This window comes from Podarcis liolepis, assembly GCF_965112155.1.
Source record: "Podarcis liolepis genome assembly, chromosome: 16".
Lineage (NCBI taxonomy): Eukaryota > Metazoa > Chordata > Lepidosauria > Squamata > Lacertidae > Podarcis > Podarcis liolepis.
The window spans coordinates 10,656,234-10,672,197 of NC_139567.1; the positions used below are offsets into that span (position 1 = coordinate 10,656,234).

At 44.5% G+C, this 15,964-nt stretch overlaps 1 protein-coding gene across 1 annotated transcript; it reads right to left on the reverse strand.

The window, feature by feature from the left end:
• Nucleotides 1–645: 645 nt before the first annotated feature.
• On the reverse strand, nt 646–8,142 carry GNLY (granulysin). The gene is made up of 5 exons (XM_083480780.1): nt 7,954–8,142; nt 6,175–6,383; nt 5,450–5,563; nt 2,541–2,724; nt 646–1,203 (listed from the first exon to the last, which is right to left on the reverse strand). Exons 1-5 carry the CDS (start codon nt 7,997–7,999, stop codon nt 1,175–1,177), a joined length of 582 nt encoding a protein of 193 aa, XP_083336906.1. The 5' UTR covers nt 8,000–8,142; the 3' UTR covers nt 646–1,174.
• Between the last annotated feature and the right edge of the window lie 7,822 nt (nt 8,143–15,964).

Here is a 15,964-nt window from a genome sequence, read left to right on the forward strand (position 1 = left end):
CCCTCCCATCTCTATGAATCTATGTGTGCTACTCTGTTCATGTCCCCGGTTCCTATATAGCACTTCCAGGCAAAAAGAGCCAAGTGGCTAGCTTGAGTGGCAAAGCATTCGGCCTGGAAAATAAAGCTACAGGATGTGGAATCTGAGGCTTTCCGAATGTGGCTGGACTCCAGCTCCCATCAGCCCCAGGCAGGATGTCCAATGGCCCAGGTTGATGGGAATTGTAGTCTAGCAGCATTTGGAAGGCGATTGGTTCCCATCCCTGCTTAATGAAAGATGTCAACCTCTATGCCTGGCTCCTCCTCCTCAGATATGCCTGTGCCTCCAGAGCCCTGGGTTCTTGGTTCCAGCTGACACCATCAGGGCGCTGGAAGTTTGTGGGCCTGATGATTCTTCAGGGAGTGGGACCCTTGTCGGTTGATACCACTTTCTCATAGTGCGCAGAATACAGCCATGATAAATACATGAGATGGGCTGGGCTCAGCAAAGCACTTTATTCAATGTGAAAGTCAAAGCAAGGGGAATCGGCTTAAACTAGTATATTCCAGTATATTGCTAAAATATACAAAAGTCGGCTTTATAATTGCATTAGGCAAAGCAGTAGTATTTCGTCTCTTCCTTGTGTGACGATGCTCAGCAAGATTCATAATTGCATTAGGCAAAGCAGTAGTATTTCGTCTCTTCCTTGTGCGACGATGCTCAGCAAGATTCAAACCCCTGGGCAAAGCAGAAATTCAGGGTGCCTAAGTTGCCTGTGGCACCCAACGTACCTTCCTCAGGGCTTATCCACACTTAACTTTTGCCCTGTGTTTTGCAAGAACAGGTCTGTGCTTCGAAGCTCCGAGCGCTCTTTAAAGCTGAAATGCAACAAACAGCAACTCAGGTTTTCAGCAAATTGCCATTTGCTCCTATTCAGCTTTTAAGAATGAGTTTTTGCAGAGAAAGCTCCAGAAAAACAAAAGGGTACTTGGACCTGGAGCTTTAAAGTGCAGACCATGCCTGGAAAGCGCAGAGGAAAGGTAACTGTGGATAAGCCCTTAGTTCCGGCATTGCTCACTAAGTAAGGTGGGTATTTCTGCTTCTCTTTGCAAATTAGAAAAGGGGGTCCCACATCTGTGAAGAAGTTGAAGCAGCAGCAGCAGCAGCAAAGTGAATATTTGCAAAGTCAGCCAATTCACCAGCTGCCTTCAATCTTTTCTTCCTCTGTAGAAAACAAAGCATGTGGTTAAAGAGATGAAGCAAAATTGCCAGTGACAATTTGAAAGAGGATTGGATTAATTCATGGAGGAATATACAGCTATATGTATTATTATCAATTAAATTTGTATACTGCCCTTCATCTTTAGATTCCAGGGCGGTTCACAACAGAATACACAATGAAACAAAATACACAATGAAATAAAAGCAAAGCAAAACACCCCCTTCCCACAAACACATTTAAAAAGCCATAGAATGTTAATCGACGCTTGGTTGAAGAGAAAGTTTTTCGCCTGGCATCTAAAGATATAAAGGCATCAGGTGAGCCTCCTCTGTAGTTACTAGTCATGCATGATCGCTACATATCCAAAGCTGCAGAGGGCTATTGAGCTCATCTCCTGCTTTTGGGAGTTTCCTAGGCATCTTGTCGGCCAGGGTGCAAAACGTATGCTGGACTCAATGTACCTTTGGTCTGACTCAGCTGGGTTCTTTTTATGTTTTGAAGATTTCTCGGTTAGAGAGCATCTTCCACCTTGCATTATCAACTCTCCCCCTGCTCCCCATTTCTTTTACTGGAATGCCTTCGAGCCACCAAAGATTTCTCAAGGCAGCCTTCTCTAGCCTGGTGCTCACCAGATGTTTTGGCTATCAGCTCCCACAATCTATGATCATTGACCATAGGTTGTGACCCAGCAGCATCTAGGGGGCACCTAGTTTGAGAAGGTTGTCTTAAAGCATAATCTTTAAGTCTTGTGCGAGTCTGTTTCCTCGCTTAAGACCCAGTTCAGCACTTCTGAAATTCTTATGTACTTCAGCAAGGGGGCTTTGGCCCTTGCAGCGGAGGCTATTCTGTTACAGCAAATGGGGCACTGCCCCACCCACAGCAGCCTGAGGTCCACCTCCTGTCTTACTCGCAGCCAGTCCAGGAGGTGGCCCTGGCTGTTGGCTTTCTCCTCCTCAACCTAATTCTTGCCCTTTGTGGAATTTAGCAGGGAGGAGGATGGAGACAGCACTAGAATGATTTGGGTCTGCCTGTCATTGGCTCCAGCTCTGCCTACTGTTGGCCTGCCCTACTTGTTCCAGCGGGGACCACCCACCTTTGGCCCCTCCCATAATGAGATATGCCATTCAAAAAATATAAATAAAAATCTCAGGGGGAAAGAAGGCTGTCCATAAGGAATAATCCAGTGAGGAAAAGGGAAGGATAGAGTTTGTCTTGAATGAGGACAGGAAGTCACCAGAGCTGCTTTGAGGTTTTCTTTCTTAAAAATCAAGCAGCATATGAATTTTAATGAATGAATGAAAAATAATAATAATAAATAAAATAAATGCACTGCTCTCACCTGGTAGTGCCCTCAAGCAATCCCTGCATACGTTCAGATCAATACAGATCTCCCGAGCCTTCAGGCCAGCCTGCAGATCTTGTCTGAGCTTTGATTTGAAAAGCCTCAAAAGCTTTTTGCAAGTCCCTCTCAGGATCCTGCCCACTACCTGACATACAGAAGCTATTGCGTCCTCGATTTTCTCCTGAAAGAAGAGTTGGGGAGGAAGAACAGTAACTTGGTGGCTCCATGCTCAAGATTCAAACAGATACAGCCTTTGTGTGTCTGCCAGAGTGGCCTTCTTCTGCTTTCCTCCCTCGTTTCTTCTCACACCAGCCACTGCTTGCATGCTACACCTACTGAAATTCCCTCTTCTACACACTTATTAAAGGTGTGCCTATTAAAGGCACAGGAGCCCTGACTTCTCTCGCACTCTATATTAATCTGAAGTGAGCAGGGAGCTGTATATTTTGCTATATTTGTTCATTTTCCTCCTTCTTTACCCTTTTTTTGGGCTCCAAATAAAGTTGGTTGGAATATTGGCTGTCTTTAGCTGCATGCATTTAAAGCCCTCCCCGCAAAGAATCATGGGAACTGCAGCTCTTAAGAGCTACAATTCCCAGGCCCTTTAACAAACTACAGTTCCCAGGATTCTTTTTGAGGGGGAGTGGGTTTTTAATGTATGGCGTGCTACGCAGCCTTTGTGCAAAGTCTCACACAAGGAGTGAGGAACCTCAGGCCTAGGGGGCAAATACAAGCCCCCAGGCCTCTATTTGTCTCTCAGGACTTCCCTCAGGCCACCTCCAGGTGGGCTGGTTGAAATTGTGCCAGTCAAATCCAAAGCAACGTGGAGAGCTAAAAAGCTCTTTCTGGCGTTGAGTCCACGTGGGGTTACCTGGCACAGGGGAAAAACTTTTAAGCATTTGCCTTTCTTGCTGGACACAGCCTGCTCAATGCACTGGTCCTGGAATAATAATAATAATAATAATAATAATAATAATAATAATAATAATAATAATTTATACCCCGCCCATCTGGGTGGTTTTCCCCAGCCACTCTGGGTGGATTCCAACTGAATATTAAAAACAATACAGCACCAGACATTAAAAACTTCCCTAAACAGAGCTGCCTTCAGTTGTCTTTTAAAAGTAAAATACCATATTTTTCGTTCTGTAAGACGCACCAGACCACAAGACGCACCTAGTTTTTGGAGGAGGAAAACAAGAAAAAAAATATTCTGAATCTCAGAAGCCAGAACAACAAGAGGGTTCGCTATACAGTGAAAGCGGCAATCCCTCTTGCTGTTCTGGCTTCTGGGATAGCTGCGCAGCCTGCATTCGCTCCATAAGACGCACACACATTTCCCCTTTCTGTTTAGGAGGGAAAAAGTGAGTCTTATAGAGCAAAAAATACGGTAGTTGTTTACTGCCTTGACATCTGGTGGGAGGGCGTTCCACAGGGCGGGTGCCACCGCCGAGAAGGCCCTCTGCTTGGTTCCCTGTAACTTGGCTTCTCACAGCAAGGGAACAGCCAGAAGGCCCTCGGCACTGGACCTCAGTGTCCGGACAGAACAATGGGGGTGGAGACGCTCCTTCTTGAAATCTCATGGGACAATCTGAGTTCCAGTGAGATTTCGCGTGAGCTTCCTTAGGCTTCCAGAGCCAGGGTGCCAAGAGGGCCTTGTTCGGCAAACAAGTCTAGGAGCTTGAAACTTGGTTTTTGCACCAGGTCCACTTGGGTTACTCAGTGTGAAAAGAGCTCTCCAGCTTCCTTGCTCAGCCCTAGGGGTGCTCTCTTCTTCTCCCTTGCTTAGCCCATGGGGTGGCTCTAACGGTTTAAGTATTCATTTACGGGGCTTTTATGTGGTTGCCAGTTACTATTGAGGGACACGGGTGGCGCTGTGGGTTAAACCACAGAGCCTAGGACTTGCTGATCACAAGGTCGGCGGTTCAAATCCCTGCGACGGGGTGAGCTCCCGTTACTCGGTCCCTGCTCCTGCCCACCTAGCAGTTCGAAAGTATGTCAAAGTACAAGTAGATAAATAGGTACCGCTCTGGCGGGAAGGTAAACGGCGTTTCCGTGTGCTGCTCTGGTTCGCCAGAAGCAGCTTAGTCATGCTGGCCACATGACCCAGAAGCTGTACGCCGGCTCCCTCAGCCAATAAAGCGAGATGAGCGCCACAACCCCAGAGTCGGCCACGACTGGACCTAATGGTCAGGGGTCCCTTTACCTTTACAGTTACTATTATTTTTTGAAAGTTCATTTATTTGGTTTTTTCAGATTAAAGTTTTACAATCACATATCCAACATACAACATAAACACAAGATTCCACAGAATCTCCTGGACTTTCCTCCTCCCCTTTGTGGGTCCTATAATTAATAATTTCCTCCTGCATCTTCTATAATACAGTCGTACTGTGGTTGTCGAACGCCCTGGAACTCAGACGTTTTGGCTCCCAAACGCCACAAACCTGGAAGTGATTGTTCCAGTTTGCGAACGTTCTTTTGTTTGTGAACGTTCCAGTTTGCGAACGTTCTTTTGGAACCCAAACGTCCGACGGAGCTTCTGCGGCTTCTGATTGGCTGCGGGAGCTTCCTACAGCCAATCAGAAGCTGTGATTTGGTTTTGGAATGGACTTCTGGAACGGATTCTGTTTGACTTCCAAGGTACGACTGTAATCCAAATATTTCACATCTCCATTATGTCCAAAATTCACTATTAAACCATATGGTTCCCAGTTATAATTCCCTCCAAGTAGCTTACAAGGCCAACTCTGCTTAGCCTCAGCAATGGAAATGCATGATATGTTTTCAGGCTAATCTCTGGGTGTCAGCCACTTGTGGCAATTCAGTAGCTCTCTGCCCCCAGACCCAATTTTCAGTATCAGCCGAGCAAATAAGTTCCAATAACATAGCAATTGGTAACTTACATCATCTGGATCATCTCCAGCCAGATCCTTGATTTTCTTGACAATCTTGGTGCAGACAAAGCATTTAATCAATGGGGCGTCAGCCTTGTCCTCCTCCTCCTCAAGTCCCTTCCACTGTCACAAACAAAGATATCAATGGCTTCAAAGTCAAAAATGAGGCTTTCAGGAAAGGACCAGGGCAATTTTGGGGGCAAATAGTGGGTGTAATAATGGGACTCTCACTATAAGTGATTCTTCCTGGCACAAGTACCTTCTTGGATGTCCAGCTTTTGTTGCTTTTTAAAAAAAAGAAATTATCTGACCTTCTACTCGGGAAGTGTGCGCAGACTGTTTTCTACCCAGTTGTTCACCAATACAAGCAAATAATAAGTTGGCTACCAGCATTTATGTATTAAATCTTTGGCAATTATTCCCTCTCTCCCTTATGCACCACGCAGTATTTAGCTACGGGCCTGGAAGGTAATATTTAAAAGGAAAAGAAGAATGAGATAGATAGTTAGTTCTTGCCAAATTATCCCATGGTAGTTCCTGAGCTCCTAAAGAAAATGTTTCAGTGTGGTCACATGGCTGATCCTAACTCCAAACTATAGATGAAGAATGTCTAGAGAAGTCCTTCTCGTCCTTGTATTATCATGCAGCTGCCCCCTAAGATATTGCTTTCCACCCTTTCTGGTTAATTTTGCTTAATTTGCGGTGAACTGATGTGGTTGCATTATATAACCCACCTGTAAATGTGGTGGAAGAGAGAGTGAAGGGAACAGCTCTTCAGATGCATGTGGTTTTGCATTTCTGGCTCTCACCAATGGAGAACGCCACTCATGGATCCAGCAATATTCCTCCTTCTTGCATTCAGCAGCAGTAACTGCATCTTGGCACCAGAATTTGGGACCTTGCAGGCATGCACCAGGAGGACCCAGATCCATTCCAGCCAAGGCTTTGAAACAAAAGGGTAAGAGGTAAACTTGCACAGCATACAACCCAAGAGGATTTAGAAGGAAATCTAATATTATTTGTGCATGATTTTAATCAGGGGCTTCTCTATAAAATGTGGGGCGATGGGACCTTTCTGAGCTGATGAGCCTGATCGTTATCCCCCCACCCATGAGTCAACTTTGATACCCGAAAGTGTACTCTTAGCTCTACCTAGGGATGAGGGAGAAACTCAGTACAGTTACAGATAGGTAGCCGTGTTGGTCTGCCATAGTCAAAATAAAAAAATTCCTTCCAGTAGCACCTTAAAGACCAACTAAGTTAGTTCTTGGTATGAGCTTTCGTGTGCATGCACACTTCTTCAGATACACTTCAGTTGGTCTAACTTAGTTGGTCTTTAAGGTGCTACTGGAAGAAACTCAGTACAGTTTGCATTTAAAGCCAAGCCTATCAAATTTGCACCTTCTGAAACAATGTGAACCAAAACACAGCCATCCTTTGGAATTCACACATATCTGATCTTTGCAGTGCAGTTCTCCAAGCAAAGGAAGTTTTACAAAAAATAAGTATGTTAGGGGGAAGTGTGCATACAAATCAATATATTAGTGAAATTAACATAGGAAAATGCATTCCATAATGAGAAACTGATTGCCTGAAATTTTTAAAAAATGGATTCTCAAATTGCTGAATCAATGTGAAAAACTGAATTTACGATTGGAAAAATGAGAAACAGAAAGGACCAAAACTGACAGAGCACTAACACACACGATATTGAGGCTGGTTTGAGCCCTGCAGGAAGCTGCCTTGTGCAATGTCAGATCATTGGAGTCCCATTCACACCATAATGCTTAAAGCTCTATGATACCACTTCCAACAGTTATGGCTTCCCTACAAAAATCTCTGGGAACTGTAGTTTGCTAAGAGCACTGTTAGGAGACCCTGTGTGTGAAGTTACCTCCAGATGGAAGAGTAGCAATAATGTTTGAGTCGTCTCCACTGTCGCTTGCTTTCATCAAGCTTATCACAGCTGTCTGCCTTTAACACAGCTTTCCCAAAACTGGTGGCCTCTATTTGTGTTGGACTATAACCCCCTTGAGGCTTAGCCGTCCATGTCAGTATTAACAGCACAGATCTGAACCCTCCATCCTCCTCTTTTGCTTTTCCCTGTTTTACTTTAATGAACAACTTTTCTGCAAAACTGGGATTTCCTGTGGTCCACAGAATTCCTCCTACTTTTGCAGGTGAAAGTTCTTAGCTCAGTGGTACAACATCTGCTTTGCCTATCAAAGGCCTGAAGTTCAAAATCCCCAGCATCTCTAATTAGGGCTGGGAGAGTCTAAAACCTAGTTGACATCAATCATTGTGGACAATATTGAACCAGAAGGACCAATGATTTGGTCCAGGGTAAGGCAGTTTCCCTTGTTCCTGTTTGTGAGTGGCCCTGTTTCACCGCTTCGCTGGTTGGCATGGGCCCACCAGGTTTTTTACTGGAAGGAACAATAGTCAAAGCTTGCCTGTAACTCCTTTTTGTCCTGGAAGAAGCAAAAACGCATCCCACAGCCCTCACATCTTACCTGCGCCTACAGCAACATTCAGGTACAAGATGAGCAACAAAGCCATTGCAGCGCAGGTGTCCAACTGCAGGGGGGAAGCCGGTCTCCCAACAACTCTTTTAAAGCTCTTAAAAGTTATGGGGTGGGGGGGGTCCTGCCTGAGCCAATCAGAGTGTTTGAAAATCAAAAGCAGAACTTAAAAGGACATGCCACTCGCTGACCAGGATGCGAGGCTTTGGCCGACCCCCACCCCTTTCCCAAAACGTCATGGATTTGAGAAAAGTGGTTGACAGCTACGAAGCGTGAACAAGCATTGTTCGAACAGACTAAAAACAAAACCAAAACCACCCTCAGAAACCAAATGCCACAGGATGCGACAAATAGGTATTCAAACCACATCTCAAAATGTGAAGAATTAATTTTATCTGAAGGAAAAGAGGCAACTCTCATGAAGATCTGCCTTCAAGCAGTAGTCAGACCATTGGTCTCTCTGACGGGCAGTTGTTCTTCAGGGCTTCAGACAAGGCCCTTTCCAACCCTACTTGGAGCTATTGGGGATTGAATTTGGAACTGTCTACATGCAGGGCATGTGTTCTGTGTGGGATAAAGTTCCCCGTGGGAGTTCAATACGGAGGTTCAGATCTATTAATCAGACTTATGTTCAGCAATGCATTACAGGTTGGCGTTTGTGAGAGCTTTCCATTATGATACATGCTTTATAGGAATGTGTCATCTGGTCTGTTGTACCTTCTTCCCAATGATCTTGTTGTTGTTATTATTATTATTATTAATTTAATTTCTATACTGCTTTATATTTTTAAGGGGGGGGGGAATCTCAAGGCAGTTTACAACCGACATTAAAACAGCAAATAACACAATTCAGAATAAAACATTACTGAAGAAAGTTGAATATAAAGTATACAGGTGAAACTCGGAAAATTAGAATATCGTGGAAAAGTTCATTTATTTCAGTAATTCAACTTAAAAGCTGAAACTAATATATGAGATTGACTCATGACATACAAAGCGATATATGTCAAGCCTTTATTTGTTATAATTGTGATGATTATGGGGTACAGCTGATAAAACCCCCAAATTAACAATCTCAGAAAATTAGAATATTGTGAAAAGGTGCAGTAGCTATTCAATCCATAACACCTGCAATGGGTTCAGTAGGAAGCACAATCATAGGGAAGGTGGCTGACCTGACAGTTGTGCAGAAAGCAATCATTGAGACCCTCCATAAGGAGGGAAAGCCTCAAAAGGTAATTGCAGAAGAAGTTGGATGTTCCCAAAGTGCTGTATCGAAGCACATTAATGGAAAGCTATGTGGAAGGGGAAAGTGTGGGAGAAAAAGGTGCACAAGCAGCAGGGATGACCACAGCCTGGACAGGATTGTCAGGAAAAGACCATTCAAATGTGTTGGGGACTTTCACAAGGAGTGGACTGAGGCTGGAGTTAGTGCATCAAGAGCCACCACACACAGACGGATCCTGGAGATGGGCTTCAAATGTTGTATTCCTCTTGTCAAGCTGCTCCTGAACAAGAAACAACATCAGAAGAATCTTGCCTAGGCTAAAGGGGAAAAAAAGAACTGGTCTGTTGCTCAGTGGTCCCAAGTCCTCTTTTCTGATGAGAGCAACTTTTGCATCTCATTTGGAAACCAAGAACCCAGAGTCTGGAGGAAGAATGGGGAGGCACACAATGCCAGATGCTTGAAGTCCAGTGTGACATTTCCACAGTCTATGTTGATTTGGGGAGCCATGTCATCAGCTGGTGTTGGTCCACTGTGTTTCATTAAGTCCAGGGTCAATGCAGCTGTCTACCAGGAGATTTTGGAGCACTTCATGCTTCCTTCCGCAGACGAGCTTTATGGGGATGCTGATTTCATTTTCCAGCAGGACTTTGGCACCTGCCCACACTGTCAAATGTACCAAAACCTGGTTGAATGCCCATGGGATTACTGTGCTTGATTGGCCAGCAAACTCACCTGACCTGAACCTCATAGAGAATCTATGGGGCATTGCTAAGAGAAAGATGAGAGACATGAGACCGAGCAATGCAGAAGAGCTGAAGGCTGCTATTGAAGCATCCTGGTCTTCCGTAACACCTCAGCAGTGCCACAGGCTGATAGCATCCATGCCACGCCACACTGAGGCAGTAATTGATGCAAAAGAGGCCCAAACCAAGCACTGAGTACATATGCATGCTTCTACTTCTCAGAGGTCCAATATTGCTCTATTTGCAGTCCTTGTTTTGCTGATTTCATTTAATATTCTAATTTTCTGAGATTGTTAATTTGGGGTTTTCATCAGCTGTACCCCATGATCATCACAATTATAACAAATAAAGGCTTGACATATCTTGCTTTGCATGTCATGAGTCTATCTCATATATTAGTTTCACCTTTTAAGTTGAATTACTGAAATAAATGAACTTTCCCACGATATTCTAATTTTCCTAGTTTCACCTGTACATTTGAATACAATCAATATTCATTCAAACACAATTAACAGGAAACTAAAATATTATCCTAAACATTTTTTTTAAAAAAACCACACTACATAGGAGGTCAACACGTTTAGCAGAGCAAAATTAACACAAAAATTATCTGAACAAAATCTTCTTATCTACCCACCACATCACTTTGGAACAGTCACTTATCTACCCACCCTCCAACCACATTTCTTTGAAACAGTCACCCAGCCCAAGCTTCTTCCTCTGTATTTTCAGAGACCTCTGCATCTTATCCGGTGCTGTTTTTAACTTCAGCATTCAGCTAGGCCCCTCCAAAACTAGGTCTTACTCATTTGGGGGTCAGGCCATATCCTTATATATGTAAAACTTTCCTTGCTGATAATAGATTTCTACCTAATTTGCCACTGAGCTATAGTGGTGGAGAAAGCCCCTGGTATTTTGAGTTTTTGTCAAGTCTGCTTGAAAGACACATATGGAAATTATAATGGGTTGGATCCAGATTTAGGCTGTAATCCTAGCTTTACTTACTTGGAAGCGAGACCCAGTGAAGTCAGTAGGACTTACTTCTGAGGAGACATGGAGTTGGGTGGAATGCTAGTTCTACCCAGAGTAAACCCACTGGAGATCAAGGCCATGACTTATCGTAGTTTCATTAATTTCAGTGGGTCTACTTTGAGTAGAACTTAACTGGCTTCTGCCTATTGTTAGAAGTGGATTGTAGGTAAGTTAAACATAACTCCCACTGAAGTTAATCGGACTTAAGTAATGACTAATTTGTCCTATTGATTTCAGTGGGACCTAAGTTCAACTAACATAGTCTGGACCCAATCCAGTGTGTCTTCCAGGTATACATATCACTGCTCCCACAAGTAGCATGAAGAAACCTTCCGCATGTTGTTTCCAGGATGTTAGAATTCTGACTCCAAGCGCCAATGAATTGCACAGTTGTAATGAGCATGCACTTGTGACTGTGGGGTAGTTTAGCCTGGCCAAAGGATGCATTTGTGGCAATGGCAGCTTGCCTTGAAAAATAACCTTTGGAGATGTCATGCACCCAGAGCCAGGCAGCAGTCAAGACACAAAATCAGAGACTGCAGACTTTCCACCCAAGGATCCAGACCAGGGGGAGTGTCAGGGACAGGGCAGAGGGCAGCTTGACCCTTCCAGGGAGGGGAGGAAGAGGAAGACAGTTTAGATTTACAACAGGGGTTTGAGGGAGGTCACAGCTCAGAGGCTGATGAGGGGAAAAGTTGGGAAATAATGGGAGAGGAGGACGAGGAGGAAGCACAAAGGGGGCGACAGCTGATGGACACTGTGTCTTTAGATAGCATTTCAGACCCCCCCCTCTCCTAGAACCCGGCGAGCCTTGGAAGTAGGAGAGCAAAGAGCTCAAAGACAGAGGGCACATAGCAGCACCCATAGGCTAAACAATGAGAATGAAGAATGAAGAAGTGGGAGAGACGGGGTGGAGATTCACTCGGGACAACGTCATTATCCAAAAGGCTGGGTTCTAGAGCCTCTCTCTGTAAATACTGAATAAAAAGCGTCCGGTAAGAAACATTCCCTTGTCTTTGTATGCTCCTGGGCAAGCAGCCGGGAGTCGCTGGCAGCAGCCTGACATGTAGGGCTTTAAGTCTGCTGCAGAAAATCAAGAACCTGAGGCTGAGGAACTTGAGCCCCCAGGAGAATCTCCTGTAACCGTAGGGTCAGAGCCTATATTGTCGCAAGCACTTTGCCCTGAAGAACCAAATGCCTCCAGCAGGAACTCAGTGGCCCAGGGAACACACCAGGTGGGAAGCTAGGGAACAGTCTGTCTGTCTTCTGGCCAAAGGATTGGCCATTTTAGAAGTTAGTTAGCCACAAGGCTTTTGGAGCTTGAGAGAGGTGGTCAGAGAACAGAAGCATTAAAAGGCCCTGTCTATGCTCACCCTTTTTGTTGGAGCAAGTTTCTCACTTGGTGCTATCCATGGTCCTGCAACTTCTGATAAGTCTTCTCTGCTCCTCGAGATCTGGTACTGGATCAGAACAGAACAGAATATGACAGCTTTGCTACTACCATGGCAGGGAGTGATATAGATAAGCTCCCCTTCCCATGCTCCATCCTTCTGAAGCTTCCTTGCTGCTGCTATTTACAAAATAAAATAAAATAAAAATTTCAGAATAATCGAATTCACACAGAAGGCCCTGAATTTATATTTATAGCCTGAATTTAATTTTGTGATTTTTGCATACTGTTGGCACAACTGACATTATATAAACTTTACATAACGGTTTGTGCATTGATATGAGAAGTGTGAAGTAGATGGCTTTTCATTAAAATGCAAACAAAATTGAATTCTGGATACTTGTCTGGCTATTTGGAGAGATTGTATTCACTTACATGTTTAGCTTAAGATGTATGCACACGTTGTTATAGAATCCATGCACCGATGGTGTATGAACTGCACCACAGCAGCAGATGGCAGTAGCTTCTATGGATTTAATATTATATATAGATTTAAACTCAACCCAGCATTAGCTTCATGTGCAAAAAATGTCTTTTTCAGATGCAATCTCCTGCCTTGCAATAAAGAATGTGTTAAAATACTTACTGCCGGTTCAAATGAAAAGTGTTCTCTTGCCAAGTTTGAAATTGCTTCTTCCCCCACCCCACTTTCCAGCACAGCTTGTGCAATCTTTGCCAGAATATATTTATGGAAAGCTTTTCCTCATGATATCTCTCTTTCCAAACCGCACTACTACGTTGCATATGCTCCAATTGTTCCCATTTCCTGGAATCAGTCCCTGGTACATAGCTGTCCATAATTTCTTTGGGAGTTCTGAGGGTGCTTCATTTACTGTAGATATTGGTGGTGTAAGTCACTGGTTTTGTCTTTCTTCTGGGATCCCTTGCCAGCATCCCTGGAAGTTAAATGTGAATGGGGATTGGATGCCCCCTGCCCCTCACGCACATATAAATGCATGTGCATAAATGCTAAGGGCACAATCCTAACCTCAGCCAGATTTCCCCAGCAAAGTTTAACAGTGCCCAGCATTATTTGAGGTGGAAAATATGCTTTAAATGTGCTTTACAGGTATAGTGTGTGTGCAACTTGATGACCACCCTCCACAAAAATGCATAAAATCTGCATGTTCTAATGTATATGTATGCATGCAGTTTTACAAAATAATAATAATAATTTAACTAGAAATATAATACATCTTACAGCAGTGGAAAAAGCAGCAGATGAGCGGTGCATCTACCAACAGTGGCTTGCTGGATAAGGTGGCATCGCCCTCCTGATACAGGTGTTGCTGTGAGGTGGCACAGAGGCAGGGTGATGGTGAGGCTTGGGCTGTATGGGACCTGCAGATTGACTCCACTGGTGTGCCTGTAGAGCTGCCCCCCTGCTCTGTCCTATCCAGGTGAGCTGCAGCTAAGCTCGTACCAGGAGGGCAGCTCTGCCCCACCACATGGGCCATTCTAGGGCTCACTTAATCTGCTGTGCAGACCTGACGGCACTTTGTAATGTTGTTATTATCTATGAACCACTCTGAGCTCAACGTGGTTGGAAAAGCGGGACAGAAATACGAAATCAATTAAATTCAAAACGGAGGGCTGGCTTCTATAAAAAAAGGGCACATCATGGCCATTCAATAGCTATCTCTGATCTACCAGGACAGGTTTCGGAAAATTGGGTCCATCTCTGGAAAGCAAGAACATATGGGACTACACTGCAAGGGGATCACTCACAGTCTCAGTCTCTCTGTGTGTCTCATTACCACTCAACCTGCATTGTGGAAATAATAACACTGTACTACATTGCAGGGTTGTTGTAGAACAACAGCTTTCAAATGCAAAGTGAAGATAATATCATTGGGGCTATATTGCAGGGTGTTTGTAGCCCAGTGTCTTGTTAGCCACTTTGAGACTTCTTAAAAAGGTAAAGGTAAAGGGATCCCTGACCATTAGGTCCAGTCGTGGCCGACTTTGGGGTTGTGGCGCTCATCTCGCTTTATTGACAGCTTCCGGGTCATGTGGCCAGCATGACTAAGCCGCTTCCGGCGAACCAGAGCAGCTCATGGAAACGCCGTTTACCTTCCCACCGGAGCGGTACCTACTTATCTACTTGCACTTTGACGTGTTTTTGAACTGCTAGATTGGCAGGAGCAGGGACCGAGCAACGGGAGCTCACCCCGTCGCGGGGATTCGAACCACCGACCTTCCGATCAGCAAGTCCTAGGCTGTGTGGTTTAACCCACAGCGCTACCCGTGTCCCTTAGGGTAGTGATAAAGCGGGATATCAAATCCAAACTCTTCTTCTTCTTCCACCTTAACCCCACCCTGTGATGGGAAGATACTATAACTATGACCTGTAATTTGCAGGGATTTTTTTTTATTAAAAAAACCCACACCTTTAAAAACAAAGAGCGTTGTCCATTCATAGGAATATCCAAAAATGCAGAAATTCCAGCTTTTGCTTCTATTTTTTGCGGGGGTGGGGACAGTGAGGACAAGTTGCTACTTAGTCACAGCTACAGGGTCACTTTCCCCATCCAAAGCAACCGGGAAGGGCTCGTCAATCTATTACTTGGTTCTTATTGCTTGTTTGACTTTTAAACAGGTATTATTTAATCCTGGATTTATTTATCCAGAGAGCCATCACTTGGTGTGAGCAGTGAACATCACAGCAATTGGACGATTGTAGTGCACACAGAAAATACTGCACATGATTCATCATCCTAAGGATTTCAGCTGAAATGGAGGTTTCCAGGGTTTGCAGCTGTGGACAAACGCTTGTAAATAAGGAAACATCTGAAGAAGCTTGTTCCATATTCAACCCCTTCGTTGTGATTACCATCCATTGATTCTTGACCTTTTAGCCTACTCTCCCCAGTTCCTTTGTCACCAGAACCATGTGTGTGTGTGTGTGTGTGTGTGTGTGTATGTATGTATGTATGTAAAGGTGAAGGTAAAGGGACCCCTGACCATTAGATCCAGTCGTGGCCGACTCTGGGGTTGTGACGCTCATCTCACTTTATTGGCCAAGGGAGCCAGCGTTTGTCCGCAGACAGCTTCCGGGTCATGTGGCCAGCATGACTAAGCCGCTTCTGGCGAACCAGAGCAGCGTACGGAAATGCCGTTTACCATCCTGCCGGAGCGGTACCTATTTATCTACTTGCACTTTGACGTGCTTTCGAACTGCTAGGTTGGCAGGAGCAGGGACCGAGCAACGGGAGTTCACCCCGTCACGGGGATTCAAACCGCCAACCTTCTGATCGGCAAGCCCTAGGCTCTGTCGTTTAATCCACAGCGCCACCTGCATCCCCTGTGTGTGTGTGTGTGTGTGTGTGTGTATCCGCAGACTGCAGGAAAGATTCACACTGATTTTGAAAAGGGATTCATTATGGCTGAAGTAATGAAATTTGAAGATTTTAAAGAAGGAGGCTCAGAATCAGCTGTCAAGTCTGCTGGGAAATACAGAAAGCAAGGCAGAAATTACATCGTTGAAGATGGAGATGTTATCTTCTTTAAATTTAACACACCTCAACAGTGCAAGAAGAAATGAATATT

Coding starts and splice junctions, on each gene's coding strand:
- GNLY (XM_083480780.1), bottom strand. CDS start 7,999: ATGGCTTTGTTGCTCATCTTGTACCTGAATGTTGCTGTAGGCGCAG. Junction 5,564..6,174: donor CTCTTCCACCACATTTACAG/GTGGGTTATATA, acceptor TGTTTGTGACAG/TGGAAGGGACTTGAGGAGGA. Junction 1,204..2,540: donor TTGCTTGAGGGCACTACCAG/GTGAGAGCAGTG, acceptor TGTTTTCTACAG/AGGAAGAAAAGATTGAAGGC.